The sequence below is a fragment of the Suillus plorans genome, assembly GCF_016647745.1.
Source record: "Suillus plorans strain S12 chromosome Unknown HD556scaffold_19, whole genome shotgun sequence".
Taxonomy (NCBI): domain Eukaryota; kingdom Fungi; phylum Basidiomycota; class Agaricomycetes; order Boletales; family Suillaceae; genus Suillus; species Suillus plorans.
In genome coordinates this window covers 101,761-121,614 of record NW_024537403.1, presented here as the reverse complement: position 1 = coordinate 121,614, position 19,854 = coordinate 101,761, and the positions used below count along the sequence as shown (strand labels likewise).

Genomic DNA, 19,854 nt, shown 5'->3' with positions numbered 1-19,854 from the left:
TTACTCTGCGACAAAAAACTTCTGTGAGGAACCCACGAATTATTATGCTTTGCTCACTCATTCATGATCTATCCTCTACTATTGTTATAGGGAAGAGACTCGGGAAAAATGTTATCTCGGAAGCAGAAAATACGACCCAGCAGTACATTGATGTATTGGACAAGCTCATGCAAAGCTTCTGGGACCAAGTCACTTGCGATGTAGAGATCTTCGTCCACCATACAGGTAAGGATTGCACATGCTTCCAACTCGACATCTATTCATACGTTTTCAGGCGATACACTGGACCTCAGCGGCATGGCGTATGCGGAAGGTGTGGGATTAGACACTGGGAAGCAATGTCTACCAGGGACACGTACGGAAATCTTGTCGGAGATCACGGACTGGGTCAACAGTACCGGAGATGATGTTCAGCGTGTGCTCTGGTTATCTGGCCCTGCAGGCAAGATCAAGTCGGTCATTGCACACACAATTGCCAACTGGTTCAACGATGTGGGAGGGCTCGGTTCGTGTTACTGCTTCGATCGCCAGTGAGATGCTGAGCGTCGTCATGAAAAGATTTTTTCTACTATCGCGTGCGACTTGGCGGACCGTGATCCGGAGATGAGGCGAGCATTAGTAGAGGCAGTTAAAGATGCGAGTTCGCTGAAGACTACAGCGGACATCGTTCAGCAGTGGGACAAACTTCTGATGAAACCACTGGGGAAGCCCTCAGGGTCAATCATAAGACCTGTTGTCATCGTGATAGATGCAATGGATGAGAGCGGCGGAGTCGAGACACGGCTTTGTATTCTCCGCATTCTTGCAGGTAAACTAGGTGTTCAATGAATCACGGAACTCCCAGCCAACTTCCGGATCGTCGTCACTTCTCGCCCGCTTCGGGACATCGACGCTGAGCTCTCAGGTGCTCAGCATATCCGACGCATGTCCATGGACGAGATTTCATCAGCCACAGCAGAGCGCAACATCTGCACTTACGTATTGAAGGAGCTTGAAGGGCTCTCGCATTTCGGGGACAGAGAATTCACAACGCTCGCTGAAAAAGCTAATGGACTTTTCAAGTGGGCATGTCTCGCCTGCAGATATATCAAAGAGTCCCCTGCCTTATCTTCAATCAAGTCCTTCAGTCATGTCACGTCACATGATCCTGCCGAGCGGGAAAACTTGCTGTATGATATGTATCAGTTCATTTTGACAGGAGTCATGCAAAATGATAGATCTACGCACAGCGCATCTCAGCATAAACAGCTAGCAAGATTTCGTTCTGTGATGGGACAAATCCTTGGCGCAGCTGAGCCCCTCTCTTTGGAGTCCCTCAATATGATGCGGAGCCATTTTCCGGACAAAAGCGAGCACTACGAAGTGCAAGTTATGGTGGAACATATGGGAGCCCTTCTCAGCGGCACCACCGACTCATCCATCCCCGTCCAACCCCTTCATGCCTCCTTTCGCGATTTCCTTACAGACCGTAAATGCAGCGGAAAGTTCTGTGTCAACGTGTCGAAGGCACAACGAGACCTTGCTTTTGCATCGCTTTGAGTGATGGAACATGAATTGTCCTTTAATGTCTGCGATCTACAATCATCGTATCTCCCAAACTCCGAAGATCCCAGTCTGCGAGATCGAGTTGAAAAAAGCATCCCCCCACATCTATCATATGCCTGCCGATTTTGGCCTGTCCACGTGCAAGCAACTGACTTTGATCCAGACCTCGCCAAAGACATAAAATCATTCTTCGAGCATGAACGACTGTTCTTCTGGCTCGAGGCACTCTGCCTTGTCAATGCACTCAGTGGCGCCGTCCCAGTCCTCCCGCTTATTGCCAAGTGGTTGAAGGTGAGCACATGGTTATTGAGCGTCAGATAACATGCTCGCTAACACGAAATCACAATTACAGGGTCAGACTGGATATGAGGAAGCCTCGTCTGCTGCAATAGACGTGCAGAGATCTATTCAAGTCTTTGGCGGCATCATCTTGCACAGCACACCCCATCTCTATGTATCAGCACTGCCATTCTCTCCCGTCAACTCTGCACTATCCAAAATGTTTTCTGCACGGTTTCCCAACTGTCTTTGTCTGGCATCTGGACAGCTGTTCAGACTGTGATCAGCGGGCACACTAATAGAGTTAGCTCAGTGTCGTTCTCGCAGGATGGAACTCTCATTGTGACTGGATCGAATGATCGCACTGTGCGGCTGTGGGATGCAAGAACGGGGCAGCCAGTAGGCGAGCCCTTGCTGGGGCACACTGACTCAGTTTGTTCAGTTTCATTCTCGTCGGATGGGACACGCATTGCATCTGGCTCAGTCGATATGACTGTGCGGTTGTGGGATGTAGCAACGCAGCAGCCTGTTGGTCAACCCTTATTAGGGCATACTGGGTCAGTAAACTCAGTCGCATTCTCGCCGAACGGAACTTGCATTGTGACAGATTCGGCGGATACCACTATTCGACTGTGGGATGCAGCAAAGTGGCAGCCAGTTGGTGAACCCTTACTGGGGCACACTGATGAGGTTAACTCAGTATCATTCTCGCGGTGTGGAACTCGCATCGTGTCTGGTTCAGACGATCAGACTGTCCGGTTATGGGAAGCAGCAACAGGACAGCCAGCCGGTGAGCCCTTGCTGGGACACATTGGTGTAGTTAACTCCGTCTCGTTCTCTCCGGATGGGACTCATATCGTATCTGGTTCGGACGATAGGACTATTCGGCTGTGGGATGTGGCGACGGGGAAGCCTGTCTGTGATCCCTCAGAGGAGCATGCTGATTATGTTCGTTCAGTTTCGTTCTCGCCAGATGGAAGCTGCATTGTGACAGGTTCCACCGATAGAACTGTCCGGTTCTGGGATGCAGCAACAGGGCAGCCAGTTGGTGAACCTTTGTTGGGGCACACTGATTGGATCAGGTCGGTCTCGTTCTCACCAGATGGGACTCGCATTGTTTCTGGTTCGGACGATATGACTATCCGACTGTGGGATGCAGCTACTGGGCAACCAGTTGGTCAGTCATTGCAGAGACGCGCAAAATTCATTACCTCAGTTTCGCTATCGCCGGATGGGACCCACTTTGTGACTGGTTCTCAGGATGGCACTGTCCAGCTGTTGAATGCAGCAACAGGTCAGCCAGTCGGTGAGCCCTTGTTGGGGCACACTAGCCGTTGTAACACTTGGGTCGGCGCTGGACACGTATCTGGTCGAAATCACATATTACGCTTTCCGACACACTCCCGACCTTCCAAAGGTTCCGCACATTCTTCTGAGTTGTCTGAAGGTCGTCCGCCCATTCCCGAGGCCTTTCTAGCTTTTCCGATCCTCCGTACCATGTCCTATCCTTGCCCGTTTGACTTCGCTGGTGCGTTTTTCACTTGTTTATCTGTTATTGATTATACCCAAGGGAACATACATCAAAAATCCTTGCTAATACGTATAGATATGCTCCTCGCGCGTTATTACATGTACATTCTTGAAGCGACTCGCCTCGAGTCTTATTACATTTCGGATGTCTTATCGCGCTACAGTTTTCGCCTACGTAGATTCCGGACTTTCACGCCATAGGATATATTCTGGCTCGCTAGATACTCGGACGGTACTTCACATCCCTCGTTTCAAAGTCATAGTCAGTAGGAGTCACTTTCGGATTTTTGATACTTCGCGCAATTGATTTTGTTCTTCGAATCGATTGTTTGGCTCGACCGCTGCCAATTTTTGCTATTGAAAACTCCTTAAGTCTTTCAACGAACCTTGCTAGTTGTACTACGCAGATCCTGTTCTTTCGCCGGAAACCTTACAGTTTCACCGGAAACTCTCCGGAAGCCTCGCGCGACTTCGGACCTTTGTTCTCAACATCGGACAACGGTCGGACATACCGGTCGACTTACCGGACACTTCGGACAAACACTTCGGAACTTCAGACGCGCTAAAGGTATCACTCCGTTCTCCCTTCTTCGATCTTAAAATTAGATATCCCTTGCATTTATATCAAGAGATAATCCTACAGGCAGTCTCCTAGGGACGAATATCCTACTCGCACTCAGAGTCTCAAAAGGTAATGCTTTTGTGTAAGCCCGCCAGGATCCAACTCTTTACACCGTGTCTACTCAGTCTTGTTCTCTCTGGATGGGACTCGCATCGCAACTGGTTCTGAGGATAGAACTGCCCAGCTGTGGGATGTGGCAACAGGGAAGCCTGTCTGTGAGCCCTTGGAGGGGCATACTGAGTTGGTTAACTCAGTCGCATTCTCACTGAACGGAACTCGTATCATAACAGGTTCGCAGGATTGCACTATTTGACTGTGGGATGCAGGGACAGGTCAGCCAGTTGGTGAGCCCTTACGGGGGCACAGTGGTGCGGTTACCTCGGTGTCGTTCTCATCGGATGGGACTCACATTGTTTCTGGTTCGGATGATATGACTATCCGGCTGTGGGATGCAGGAACAGGGCAGCCAGTTGGTGAGCCCTTGAAGGGGCACACTGATTGGGTCAGATCAGTCTCGTTTTTACCAGATGGGACTCGCATTGTTTCTGGTTCGGATGATGAGACTATCCGGCTGTGGGATGCAGGAATGGGGCAGCCAGTTGGTGAGCCCTTGAAGGGGCACAGTCATTGGGTCCGATTGGTCTCGTTCTCACCAGATGGTACTCGCATTGTTTCTAGTTCCGACGATCAGACTATCCGGCTGTGGGATGCAGTGATGGGGAAGCCAATCGGCCAGCCATTGCGGGGGCACACTTCTTGGGTTACATCAGTCTCATTCTCGCCGGATGGCACTTGCATCATTTCTGGTTCATCTGATGGTACTGTCCGAGTCTGGTATGCAGTGATTGGGAAGTCATTGCAGGATCACGCCGAAGAAGACTGTTCACCATCCTCTCCGCACAACAGTCGTATCCCACATCCAACAATGGCTGTCCCCGCACCCAACCCTGTGAATGAACATTTCATTTGCTTCTCATTCCACCCGACTCATGCACTACGCGACACTACTGAGCTACTTGCATACACCCCTCATGATGACTGCAGATTGACGTTCGCTCTTCTTGGAGATGATGGTTGGATGACGGGACCCAATCATCGGCTCTTGTTCTGGGTACCACCCACTTCTCGAAGCCCATTTTATAATCCTTGGACTGCATTTGTGATACCCAGAGGTGTTGAACTTGATTTGAGTCGCATGGCACATGGGACACGCTGGCAGCACTGCTATGAAGGGTGAGTTTCTAACCTTTTCCATTACTTGCAGCTAATAAATTCGATCCTTGTAGCTCTTGTTTATGATAATCTCGTTCTGGTAAATTGATTTGTGGAGATGCCTGAGACACTGTGGAGTACGATGTGGAGTATACAGTTAATCCATCGTCTATTGTATGTGGTAGTATTACATTCAAATTTGAGCAAACGACGTGTTAGAAAGGTGACCGGGTGACAGATTTTTGAGAGCATGGAGCGATGATAGGGCAGTGGATAATATGCTCAGAGATGCAGTCAAACAAAACCAATGAAAATAAGTGTGTTGAAGGCACCTCTGAAAGTGGAGTGAAGGAACTCAAGCCTGAAGATCGCGCCACCGGTGGGAAAGTGTTTGCCACTTGTGCCAAAATTGCTGTTATTTTATTAACAATGGGAAAGGCGTCATCCATTCATGAGCCTTTGACTTTCCTTGATAACCAAAGTGTCCGTGTGAGCCTGTCTTTTCTCGTTGTCTTCCGAGTCTGAGACTCTGAGTACTGAGTCTCAGGAGGTATGCAACTCTTTGGCTCTATGAACATGTCCTGAATTTGGTTCCAAGGCTTCGCAAGCATCGGAACATGGGATCTGATAATGCTGGGCATTAGTAGGCCCCTTGTTCCTGTGTTCTCGAGGGCGAGGCTATAAAGGTGTTATATGAGCGCGAGAGTATGCACGACGAGGAGTGAATCACTAGAACACAAAGGTAAATCTCAGTTCATTCAAAACGACTCATATTGATCTATGTACCTAGAACACAAAGGTAACTATGAGCCGTTAGTTCAACGTTAACGGCTGGTACGACAAAGATACTCACATCTCAGTTCATTCGAAATGACTGAGATGTTTTGGGCGCTGCACTTTGTGCTTATAAGGTAAGTGGCATGGTTACAGGAATATATGATTGATAAACATTGAAAAGATTTTAGGACGCGAGCCGACGTCACACATCGCTCGTCTTTGTCCTATTTGGTGTGCGCTTGGACCTATCTCCCCTTATCGCTCGGATCGTTTGGCCTCTCTCGACTCTGATCTTCCCCTTGACTCGGACGTCTCGGCCTCAGACTCCAACACTCCCCCTCGAGCGCAAGCCAGACTCATCATCGTTCGTAGCTTCTGTAAGTGTGGGCGAGGCAATGCCTTTGTGAAGGCATCAGCGACGTTTTCTTCGGAGGGGCAGTAGAATAGCTTGAAGATGCCATTTCTGATGTGGGAGCAGATGAAGTGGTACCTGAGGTCAATGTGTTTGGTGCGTGATTGGAACTTGCCGTTCGATGCTAACGCTATTGCAGCTTGGTTGTCACAGAACACGGGTATGGGGTGCGGGACAGGCTCGTACAGCTCCCCTATCAGTAACTGGAGGTATAATAGCTCTCGGATGACGCTGGTCAGGGCTATGTATTCGGTTTCTGCTGTCGACAACGAGATCAGCGGCTGCTTGCGCGCGCTCCACGCCACCGGACCACCATTCAGGAGGACCACATACCCGGACATGGAGTACCTGTGGGGCTGGGATGCCCAATCGGCATCTACGAAAGCCTCCAGGCCTCCATCCGTTGATCCCAACATCAGCTCGAAGTCCCCAGTACCTTTTAGGTATCGGAGTGCTCTCTTGGTGGCCTCCCAATGGGGCCTGCCTGGGTTACACATGAACTGTGAGAGTATGGTGACTGGGAAGGCTATGTCTGGACACGTGCTGGTAGCTGCGTACATCAGCGACCCGATGGCCCGCTGATAGGGCACGTCCCGCATATCATGGATTTCAGTGACTGTGACTGGTCCCTGCTCAACGGACAAGGTGAGTGTTGGTTCCATTGGCATTTGCGCACCCTTAGCATCAGCCATGTAGAAACACTCGACAATTGTGTCGACGTAGGCCTTCTGGGAGAGCGTTATGGTACGTGCAACCCGGTCTCTGGTTACCTTCAGTCCTAACAGCCAATTTAGCTCCCCTAGATCTGTTATTTTGAAGAATTCGTGGAGTCGCAACTTAAAGTGAGTGATGTGGGAGGTCCTGTTGGCTGTAACGGCCATGTCGTCCACAGAGATGGTGATGACGGTGTGCTCGTCCAGGGCGTGCTTGTAGTAGACTGCCTGGTCCACCTTGGACTGGCTGAAACCTATCTTCGCAAAAACCCCTGCTAACTCTTCTGCCCACTTGAAGCCAGCCTGCTTCAACCCCGGTAAGCTCCTTCTCAACCTCAATACTTTTCTGTGCTGACTCTCTGTGAGGTATCCATGCAGCATGTGCATGTAAATTTCCTCCTGGATGCTTGCATAGAGGTATGTCGACTTGGTGGATCTCCCAGTCTCTCTGAGCCGCCATTGTCAGGACAGTGCGTATGGTGCTCATGTTGGCTGTTGGCGCGAACGTGTCGAAGTAGTCGACCCCATACTGCTGCTTCTGGCCATTCGCCATGAGTCGTGCCCGCAGTTTGAGTTTCTCTCCGTCGGGTCCACGCTTCGTTGCCAAAACGAAATGGCAAGGGATGAGGTTAGCTCCACGAGGTAAGTCTACTACTTCCCACATGCCCAACTTCTCGAGTTGGCTGATCTCGTAATCAACAGCTTCTTGCCACTCAACTCCATCCGGTCCGTTCAAGGCTTGCTGCAAGGAAGGTTCTGGTTGGGCGACTGCCAAGGCATGTTGAAGGTGAGTTTCTTCATCCAATAGGTCCACTTCTGACGCGTCCAACAGATCTTCTATCGCTATGGCCACTACATTGCTGCCTTCATTCAGGCTTGCATAGTAGCCTGGAGGAGGTCTGGCCCTTGTTGCCCTTGGAGGAGTAGATGGCTGAGGTTGCTGGGCGGTAGATGGTTGAGGTTGCTGTTGCGTGGTGATGGGGATGGGCTGGGTGCTATGAGGTGAGTGATTATTACTGTTGCTGCTATTATATTCATTGATCGCGGCATGCTCCCCCTCGTCCAGCACATCCACCCTTACCAGGATCTCCGCCGGCGCAAAGGTGAGATTCCTCTCCACCGAGACACGGTGTTTCCCGGGCCAGTACACTCTATAACCCTTGCTTTCAGCATCTACACCCACAAATACGGCCTCCACCGCTCTCGGCTCTAACTTCCCTCCCTCCAGCACGTGCACAAAGACCTTCACCCCAAACTCATGGGCGCGCGACAAATCTGGCTTGCACTTTCACACCAGCTCGTAGGATGTGGTGCCGGGGATGGACCTTGAAGGTAAGTGGTTCTTTAGCCATGCTGTGTAGTTGATGCCTTCTGCCCACAGATACTTTGGTAGGTCCCGTCCTATCAACATCGCCCTCGTGTGCTCCACCAACGTCCAGTTCAGACGTTCGGCTACGCCATTCTGCTGCGGTGAGTCGTGGACTGTCAACTGATGTTCAATGCCTTGCTGACGGAGGTACAGGTCAAATTCAGCGCTAAGATATTCTCCTCCTCTGTCCGAACGGACTTTACGAAGTGTGATGGCCAGCGTCTGACGTGCCAGCCACGCTTCATAAGCCTTGAAGGCGGTAAGTGCTTCGCTCTTCAGTTTCAAGAACTGAACCTTTGTCTGCCTGCTGTAGTCGTCGGTGAAGCTGATGTAGTAGAGGCTCCCATTTAGACTGGTCATCTGCGCAGGTCCCCACAGGTCGGTATGCACTAAGTCTCCATAGGTAAGTGCACGCGTACTGGACTCATCTGGGTAGGGTTTCTGCGTTGACTTCGCCTTCATGCAGACATTGCAAAACTCAGGCTTGGATGCAAGGTCCAGCTTGATACCAGTAACAAGGCTCTTCTTGACAGTGCCCATAGCTGTTGCTTGAGATGTGTGTCCCAGGATACGATGCAAGCTCTCCATGGTGAGTTTCTGTGTTGCTACATTGGCATGATGTGCCTGACGCTTCGCAATGACACTGTAGAGTCCTTCCAGCTGCGGGATTTCGGCGATGACACGTTGTTTCGGGCCTTGAGAGAGAATTCGGCACATGCGTCCCTCAAAGAGGACTGCAAGGCCAGCAGCTGTGATCCGGTTAGTGGATATGAGGGTGAACACCATTTTAGGTGCATATAACACATTTTTCAACGTCACGCTCGTGTGTTTCTGACCCATCGGCAGCTCTATTCAAACGTCTCCTCGCCCTATGGCACTCAGCATTGAACCATCTGCAGTGTGGACGTCCTGGGGTGGAATAGTCACGAAATTTGTGAACTTGGCCCGGTCTGGGCAAAAATGGGAGGTCGCGCCCGAGTCTATGATGGCTCCTCTCTTCTCCACCAGTACGTCCAACTGCCCCGCTACATTTGCCAAGTCTGATGTTACAAAAGTGTATTGGTTGTCCTGCGCCTCAGGCTGGGTGGCTGAGTTGGCTGCCTGCTTCAGTGCCTTCTCACCTCTCCTCTTCTGTTGGTTGGGACCTTGTCCCTCCTTCCCACCACCCGGACGCCAGCAATCTGTTTTGTAGTGGCCTTTCTGGTCACAGTTGAAACAGGTAACATCTGGATTCGGTTTGGTGGTCCTGGCTGACGCTCTACCTTTTCCTTTAGCCTCCCTTGCTGAGAGGGCGCTTCCGGATGCTCCTTTCTTGGTGGGGCATCGCTCGGTGAGTAGGCGATGTTCGTACTCTTCGGTGATGATACTGATTAGCTTGTAGGAGGTGAGTGGATTCTTGGTGATTTTGGCTGCCACGCTGATAGACGATAGAAGAGGTCAATAGGATTCTGTGAGTGAACCCAGGATGATTGCATGGAAGTCGATGTCGACGATAGCCGTGTCCATACCAGCCAACAATTCACGTAGCCTCAAGAGCTTCGCGAAGTGGGTCTTCACGTCCCCTCCTTCATCGCACCTTGTTTCCTGCAGGCGACGCCGTAAGTCAATCTGCACGAGTTCACTTTTGCCCTCGTGAATCTGACATATCTCATCCCAGATATTGGATGCCTCCCCAAGCTTTTGGACGTGCAGTAGCAGCTGATTGGTGATTGTGCTGAATATCTGCTGCTTCACCAGTGAGTTCTTCTGGTGGTACTCGTCGATCTTCTGATCGAGCTCATCTATTTCAGTCTGCGATGGCGTTGAGCCGTCAGGCTTCTTAACGGCCTTGGTTTTTGGATCAACGACGAAGGGAATAGGCTCGCAGACTCGTCCATCAGTATATCGCATCAGACCTTGGGCTCCAATAGCCATTAGTGTTCGTTCTTTGTAAGTAATCCAATTTGAGCCGTCTTCTGTGAGCTTCGGGATATTGAACAGGCTGGAGTTTGTACCGGGGAGCGTAGATTCCATGATGGAGACAGGGCTCATAACCTAAAGGTGTTATACGAGCGTGAGAGTATGCATGACGAGGAGCGAATCACTAGAACACAAAGGTAAATCTCAGTTCATTCAAAACGACTCATATTGATCTATGTACCTAGAACACAAAGGTAACTATGAGCCGTTAGTTCAACGTTAACGGCTGGTATGACAAAGATACTCACATCTCAGTTCGTTCAAAACGACTGAGATGTTTTGGGCGCTGCACTTTGTGCTTATAAGGTAAGTGGTGTGGTTACAGGAATATATGATTGATAAACATTGAAAAGATTTTAGGACGTGAGCCGACGTCACATGTTGCTCGTCTTCATCCTATTTGGTGTGCGCTCGGACCTATCTCCCCTTATCGCTCGGATCGTTTGGCCTCTCTCGACTCTGATCTTCCCCTTGATTCAGACGTCTCGGCTTCAGACTCCAACAGGCTACTCTCATCCCATTGTATCGTACATCACCTGGCCAGTCCAGTTGATATGACATCAACATGGCTGCTGGCTCCGTGTTCATGATCATGGACATCACGATGATGGATTAGGCATAAGATTTCATCCAGGGTAAGTATTCTCCTGAAGCAAAGCTTTACTCCAAACATCCAGTTTGGCACTCCAAGCCACATTAATGCAGTAGTAGCACGCCCGTATCACGACAACTAGTACACAGCTGGAAGTCCTGTCGACCGCAAACAGATGCTCGATTATTTGATCAGCATAGGCCTAATATACATAGTGTCACCCTACACTAATAATCAACATCAAAAGATCACTAGTGGTAAACAATGAACTGAGTGCATAGTATATTGGCCAAAAATTACTGGCCTGTCAGTGCAGACTCAGCATTCACCCTCGTGGACTGAACTGTCCATTCCAGTATTGCTATAAACACCCACCACAATACTCTTCTGGACCTCAATCAGTGGTAAAACATACAACTTGAGCCCCAGACAATCATAAATAAGAAATGGTAGCAGTATGAACCGGTGTAGGGATTCATTTCTGGCTGGGCTTGTAGAGACTGTTTTACCTATAGTTATGTTTGCACCTTAGCTTACATAATGAAGTTACCTTTTCACCAGTATTACTATGAGTCTGAGAGATCAGCAAGTTTCTATCATATTTCCTCTTCTCTGAGCCTTGAGCCTGGTCTAGAAACCCTTTAGGGTCAAATAGCAGCTAGGTTCTGCAAGACCCAACATTGTTCAGACTCACCATCTGAATTGTTGTACCCTTCACCGGGTGTGATGCCTTTTGGTGTAGTGTTTTCAATGTCGAAAGCTAGGTATGAATAAAGGCACGTGGCTTCAGAGGCAGGAACATTGTTTCAGGTCTTCAGCGAGTATTTAACCTGGTGAATTCAGCTGATACATAAAGGATAAAATCACAATGCACACGATACCAAAAACAATATCGCATAGCTGCTCAGAGTGTCAGCTAGGAGTCAGGGACGATGACCGAATCAGAAAGACATTTGGTCTTGAGTTGAACAAGACCGACGAACACAAGATTATTGTGAGACTGAAAAACTGGAAGTTAGTTTTGGAGGTGGAGTATTTCTGACGTCCGCTTGTTATGATGACCACTAAGATGGCGCAAAACCTACATGAACTAAGTCTCCAAGTCACAAAAGATAGATCATGGGATTTAGACTTATGACATGACGGCACTGGTGTTGATGCTATATGATAGGAGGCAGATGACAATATGGTCGGTTCCAAGGGCAACGAGGTGAACCTTCACATAGAGTTGGGCCAGCTGACATCCTACCTGTTCATGCCGGTGCAATGTTTTCAGAGATATATGGCTGAAAGCAACCATCCAACCCCCATGATTGGCTGGTGATATAACGAAACCGAAGGACCTGCAGGTATGTGTCGAGGCCTGTGTATCAGGGTAAGGTACGTATTCACAGCATAGGCTATGATAGGCTGTTATCATGTCAATGTGGCAAACGTCAGGCAAATACAAAGTGACATACACTAATAACATAATATACATGAAGCCTGGTCGAATGGAGAGAAACCAGCAGTAAACTGTGTGTTTGTACCGTTGAAGGTACAACAATTCAGAGAGTGAGTCTGAACAATGTTGGGTCTTGCAGAACCTAGCTGCTATTCGACCCTAAAGGGTTTCTGGACCAGGCTCAAGGCTCAGAGGAGAGGAAATGTCATAAAAACTGCTCAAGACTCAGACTCATACTGGTAACTGGTGAAAAGGTAACTTGCTTATGTAAGCTACAAAAGTGCCAACATAAGGTAAGGTAAAAACAGTCTCTACAAGCCCAGCCAGAAATGAATCCCTACACCGTCTCTTAGTGAATGGACAAGAATAGATGTCACGCACCAAATTGCGCATGCCAAGCATGATGCAACAGATAAAATTTCCCAGTGAAAAGTCCTTCGAGTGTGGCAAATTGTATCCAATTATAATTGACATGTGCCAAGTTGGCCCTTAACAGGTATTACATAAATGGGTTTCAAAGTGTTGGCTGCATGTTTCGGCTACTAGCCGAAACATGCATGATGCAGCCAAACACGCAAAACAAATAAAACTCCAACGGCACGCCGCACTGCTGCACTGCCATCGTCGCCGCCACTGTCTACCACTATAATCAACCTCTATGTCTGCACGAGGCACAAACAACCGTGGACGGGAAGTCAGTAATACTAGAGCTCAAGGTCGTGCCAGCCGTGGATCAGCTCCAGCTTCCTCGCAGTCCCCCCAACCCTCCAACATGAAAGTAACACCAAATACGAAGATCCCAGCAATCTACTGGGAGAAACGGTACTCAGCACGCACCTCTCGCCTTATTGAGTGGTGCAAGGCCAATGATGAAGCTCGGATCAAGCTGTTCTCTGACTCGGCCAAAGATGCAAAGGAAGAGGGTCGACCACGACAGCAGATGTCCACCCAGAAGAAAAACCATATCCAGCAGCTGGCTGCTGCGATTTTTACCAACGATGAAGATCCAACCATTCGTGCATTATATGAGGAGCACCCACTTAGCTTCATCAAACCTGTTGAAAGTCAGTTCATCTCGTATGTCTACTATCATTTGGTTCTGGATCTAGTGGCGTGATTGACTAGATTTTTTAGGCTTCGAAAAAAGTACAATGCTGTCAACAAAGGTCTTGGCCAAACAGGGGCTGGAGTCAAGTCTGTCGAGGAGCTGGATGCAGACCCTTGTACTAAAAATCTTGTCGGTACGTGCATTTTTTTCACTGTTTGTTAACGAAGTTCTGAGATCTGGCACTAGCTCAGCTTCTTCTGCAATTTCCATGGTGGTCTGACCTCCATGGATGGTGGAGGATGAATCCATCCTATAATACAGCATTTTCGACAGCAGACCCTGGTCAAGATTTTGCCAGCAAGGCACTCGAATTTTTTACTGGAGCTCTACACGATGAAGATAAGGGTAGTGGTGAGATGGATCTTGACAATGAAGATCTAGAGCCAGGAGAAATTCTCGAACAACCACTTGGTGGGGGGGAAACACTTGCTGGAGCTTTGTGTCCACCAATTGAAAGTGACGATGACCTCTATGGTGACCTCAGCCATTCGAACAAGCCCTCGTTTTTGCAGCATTGTACCTCTTCTTGCATCCCATCACCTCAAATCTCAGTCACTGATTTATCGTCATTAGATTCACCGAGTTTGACAACATCACCATTGCCCCCCTTAAATCTTCACCTTGATCACTACAGCCATTCACCTTCATATCCTGCTGTGGCTCGACCAACTAACACCAATCGGCCTCCGGATATCTCACTGGACTCACCACCAAGACATACTACTCAGGTTCCTTCACACGCAGTGTCACCAGACTCTCCACCTCCACATGCTAACGAGGACAACTTCTTCACTGACATGGAGTGTCAACCAGAGTCTTCTGGTGGTGACTCAGAGGGGATTGAGGATGTGATGAAGTCATTGACTATGCACTCTCGTAAAGCTAGTTGCAGTGGCCTACGTGGTCGAAGTCCAGCCACCTCTCACCATTCACCAGCATCTGGGTCTAATACTCGTTCAGCATCAGAATCTCACAAGCGGCCACATGATTTAGGAGCAGAGGTTACAAAGAAGCTAGCTGATGCCTCTGACTCACTCCTACTCCACATGCAGGATAAGTTGGATTCCAAAGCCTCGAGCAAGCGGATGAAGTTCGACTATGCTAAGTTTTCGAAGGAGTTAAAGGCCCGTGAAGCTCATGCCGAGCGTGAACATGATGCACGCAGATTCATTGCTACTCATAGTCATGAACGTGCCATGTCTGAGGACAAGACAAGGCAACTGGAGTTGGAGATCAGACTCGAAGAGGCCAGGTATCGTCGCTTGGCTATGGAGTGTTTTGGTATGGACGGTACTACTGATGATGACGCCAATTGATCTTGTGCTTGTTCATGTCTGTACCTGTGTCTGTTTTCATCTTCAATGCTCACTATTCTCACTGATTATATTCAGTACTTGCAATGCTATACTATGACTACATGTTATCTTTCAGACTTGTTCTCAATGTGCACAGCATCTAAACTCTGCTATGAAGCAAGCGACCCATCAATGTGTTCTGAAAAATTTGTCCATCTGTTCCGATAAACCCCTCATCACCACCACCTTCTTCCTCATCTACGTCTCTATTTCCTTGCCTTTGTGACTCCTTGCAAAAGTGTGGATTGGTACTTTTCTTTCCTAGCTCCTCCTCGATCTCGATAATGAGGTTGTGAAGAATAAGGCAACAACGTGTCCACATGTTCACATAGTTGAGGTCTTTTTGTGACTGTATTTGAAACCTAAGCTCACGAAGTGATTGGAAGCGTCCTTTGAGGGAACCATAGCAATGTTCCAAATGAACATGTACCTTCATTTTAGGTATGAGCATATATGCAGGTCTCTGTGCACTCAATGACTTACTTTCGACAGGTGTGTATTAAATTTTTTTTGATCGGGCCTCAGACCACCAGCTGCAGGGCATTTAAAAGGGACCACACACCACGTACGTGATGCGTAAGCCGAGTCAGCCCAGATCCACTCATCCGCTCCCAAAAAACTTTCAGGATGTCGTGCAATTCGTGTTCTTGAGAATGCATTGGTGTCATGGAGACTTCCTGGGACCCCTATCACATAGTCAACGATACGAAGGTTGTGAGGCATGATCACAATCTAATGTAAGGTTAGTATTGAATTTTCAATTTTGTTTCTTGATCACTTACCTGTGCTGACAGTGAGTAATTCGATTTTCGGTCAAAGAAACCTTCTCTGTGCCATCCGGGCTTCTGGTAAACATTGAAGGGTGTGCCGTCAACACACAGAAATCCGCCACGCCATTCCGGGCATGTACACTCTTCTACCCAGTCCTTCGCACAATCTATCTCAATTTGATCCTTAGCCTCCAGCGGGTCGAAGTGAATAACATTGTCATGGTGCTGCAGGATTGCCACCATAACACGCCGGTAGCAGTTATACACCGTCCTGACCGAAACACCTGCCCAGTCACCCATATCCTCAGCTGTTGCCGCATTTCCATAGTGGCCGGCACCATTCAAAAAAATCGCCAGCTGAACAGGAACAGGTAATTGTGTGTTGTTAGAATTATTGTAGAAAACTGGATGGTGGATGATTTTATTGACGAGTTCAATGAAAACGTCGGGGTCGACTCGGAGTTTGCGATGAAACCTCCGAGGATTTTCCAATCTCCACTCATCGAGTAGATGGAGCTGCGGTGCATGTGTGGCTTTGGGCCGAGAAATGAGAGTACGTGCTTTTTCAACTTCATCTTCAAGTGCTTGTATTGTGTCACTGAACTCGATAAAGACTCGGCTACTGAATACAGGCCCGGAGGCATCTGTGGAATTGGAGGACGGCACAATTTCATCCCAGATGGAGTCGAGGGACATCAAGTATCAAAAGAGTTGGTAGAACTTATGGAGGAAATGGATTCCATGCTGATGTTCGATGATATATCAGACTCAGAGCCAGAGTCAGAGCTGGACTCTAATTCCGCCTCGTCGTCAGATTCAGACTCGCTGGTGATCTCACTTGATGAGTCATCGTCCATTAACATATCTATTAGTTCAAGGTATCGAGCAAGCTGCATGCTCTGGTTGGTTTCTCGGAGAGCCTGAAGTACCCATTTACGTTCTGAAATGTGCATCAGGATGAAGGACGAAGGACGAAGGGTGAAGCTTTGAAGGATCAAGCTATAGGCTTATCGATTATCTATTCGAAACATTCTATAATCAGATTGATCACTGACATGAATATTTCATGCGGAGCTCGAATATTGCCGCAGCGTTCGCAAAGTTTGAACAAGTATACCTTACTTTGACCTTGTTAGAGCTAGTTCGGTAACCCAAGGTAAAGTAAATTTGCCAACTTCAAGGATGATGTAAGGCCGGCACAGTAGGTGCCGATAGCTGAGTTTTAACCTTATGATATCAATATTAGTAGGACTTGTTATCCATTGCGCTCATTGCTTTAGGGATAGATATCGATAGATTATGGATACCATTGACCCCTTGCTCCAACAACTCGCTCAAGCCCAGGCTGTTCAGCCGCCAGCTGCAGGCCGTCAGCAGAATCATATGCGAATCCTACGTCACATTGCACTACTCGTCAGTGTCCTTCTGACTGCTACGCACTCATTGCTTCAGGACTCTGTACCTGAGGCATACCACACATCGGCCCTCTCAGGTGAAGAATGGGTCATGGAACTCATCATTGGTCACCCGGATCGTATGCGATGCGAACTTGGCATGCATGCAGATGTCTTTCACATGCTCATAGCCGAACTTCGTGTTTTGGGTTATGCTAGCTCACGCCACGTTTCGCTCGAAGAGCAACTTGCCATCTTTTTATATACGTGCGTTACAGGGCTAACAATCCGTCATATCGGGGAGCGTTTTCAACGGTCAAACGACACCATCTCAAAGTAAGTTTGTTTTTAATGTTATTTATGATGAGCTCACAAATAATTCCAGGTATTTCCGGAAGATCTTGTTTATCTTTGCGTCCCCCCCGTTCTACACAACCTACGTACGTTCTCCCAATGACACCGATGATGTCTCCAGCAACATCCGTAACAACCCAAAATTCTGGCCTTACTTCAAGGACGCTATTGGTGCGATCGACGGCAGCCACATCCATGCTCGCCCCTCATCATCTGACCGCCCCTCATATCGTAATCGCAAAGGTTTTGTTTCTCAAAACTGTCTATTCGCCTGCACCTTCAACCTCAAGTTCTCATACGCTCTCACTGGCTGGGAGGGATCCGCCACAGACGCACACCTCTATGACGAGGCTCGTTCAGGCAGTTTGTATGTCCCTCCCGGCAAATATTTCTTAGCGGATGCGGGATTCCCTTTGTGTGACGAGCTCTTAGTCCCCTACCGCAGTGTCCGTTATCATTTGGCTGAATGGGGACGCGCTAATCTTAGGTATGTTTTATTTATTTTATATTTTAGGTTTTTTAATAACTATTCTATGTTTGCAGACCAACAACCAAAGAAGAGCTCTTCAATCTGCAACACTCATCCGCTCGAAATGTGATTGAGCGGATCTTTGGCGTGTTAAAACGCCGTTTTCGTATTCTTTTGCTCTCACCTGAATATCCTATGACCATCCAGGCACGTATACCTGCCGCGCTATGCGCGATTCACAATTTCATATCAACTCACAACCCTGACGACAACGTGCTCCCGGACGACGACGACGAACACTTCGATTACGACAACCCGGAGCACCAAGGGATCCCCAATGATGAGGAGGTGTTTGATGGAGCGGGAGGCATGAAGGAAGTGCGCAATCGTATTGCGCGCTCCATGTGGGAAGATTATCAGACCGTTTTGCAGCAGCGGGGCCTGCTAGATGACTCCTTTGAAGATTCTGACAATGATACGTAGCACTGTAGCACGACTCTCATGTATCCGCCGCCATCAAAGCACAAGATGTTTGCATTACCATGCTTCAACTACTGCATTATCATCATATGTTGTGTCAATAGCGCATTTTACATGAGTATACTAACTACCAGGCGCAGGAAGTTGAAGTCCCAACTGCTGGGCTGTGGAAAGAATAAAAGCACGGCGCATCTCCTTGTCAGCGGTCTGTGTGTATATGTCAGTAGCTGCAGGGTCCATAGAAAAAACCTGTTGTATTATAAGCCGCTCTGTGAACGGCAGCTCTGCATCCTCAACCTGCAACATCTGCATGGCCCTCGAGCGCTGGTCCATTACCCGATCCTCAGGATAGACCATGCGCTCAGCAATTACATCTGTCAAGCGATTGACAGAGCTCTGGAATCCCATCACGGCTACAGCTGTGGTGGCCTTCGATATCTTGGTGTCCAACGGAGTCTGTGCATGGCCTCCTGATCCACGGCCTGATGCGCGGCCTGATACTGTCTTCGCTCTTTTGATAGAGCTCGACTCGGAGGGAGGCGGCATTTGCATTTGAGAAACTGAGGTAGATGCAGATGAGGCGGTCAGCTCCATGTCAGTGTGAGAACGTTTGCCAGGAGGAGGCATGAAGGACGGAGAAGCAGGAGGAGGCATGAAGGATGGAGAAGCAGGAGGAGGCATGAAGGACGGAGAAGTAGGAGGAGGCATGAAGGATGGAGAAGCAGGTGTAGAAGTGAGGGCAGCTGCTGCAGGGGCGGTGCTAGGACCAGCAACACCAGCACTAGACGTGGCAATAACGGGACCAATCATGGTATTGTGTTCACCTGCGGGTACGCTAGGACTGGAGCTTGAGCTTAAGGGAGGGGGGAGAGCTATATTGGGTTGGTACCCTGTGCGCCCTCGGGCGCCACTGCCTCGTGGTATTATGCCGTCCATTTGCTCGTAGTGTCTCCATCCCGATGCACGAAAAGGGCGCATGACTGAATTTCCCTATTATCAAACAGTGAGACGCATGAAATAGCATTAGCGAACTTGACGTACCTTCTTGGAAACATATTCATTCCATACTGAGGTTGAAGCCTCGCCCTCGACATTTGCCCCTCTAATATTGTCCCAGTGGACACCAGACTGCTGGCGGTACTTCTGAATAGCGTTGAAAGTCTGCTTTAACTACACGATCTCTTATCAAGTCTATAAAATGATATATTGATATGACTTACTGACGCCCATTTTGTCTTACACATTGCCCCACTCTTTGCTGGACCATGCTCCAGGTACTCAGCAATAGCCTCTGCAGCGCCATTGTACGTCGCATCTTTGAAGTTGCCAGCATCACCGATCTTGTCCCGATTGTTGGATAGGTAGAGGAGAAACTGATCAACCTCTGTGTCGGTCCAAACAGCCCTCTCTGTAGTAGTATGAGATGACTCCTGAGCCATGGAGAGGATGTGGACTTGAGCTGATAACACT

General features: G+C 48.7%; 2 protein-coding genes across 2 annotated transcripts; both read left to right on the top strand.

Moving 5' to 3' along the window:
* Positions 1–4,940: 4,940 nt before the first annotated feature.
* HD556DRAFT_1467641 (uncharacterized protein) lies at positions 4,941–5,208 on the top strand (the record flags this gene model as incomplete). Its single annotated transcript, XM_041308387.1, has 1 exon — positions 4,941–5,208. A coding segment is annotated over one exon (268 nt), but the record flags the coding sequence as incomplete, so codon positions are not given.
* An 8,018-nt stretch (positions 5,209–13,226) lies between these two features.
* HD556DRAFT_1234720 (uncharacterized protein) lies at positions 13,227–13,852 on the top strand (the record flags this gene model as incomplete). The annotated part of the gene is made up of 3 exons (XM_041297682.1): positions 13,227–13,531; positions 13,589–13,695; positions 13,749–13,852. Coding segments are annotated over 3 exons (516 nt in total), but the record flags the coding sequence as incomplete, so codon positions are not given.
* Between the last annotated feature and the right edge of the window lie 6,002 nt (positions 13,853–19,854).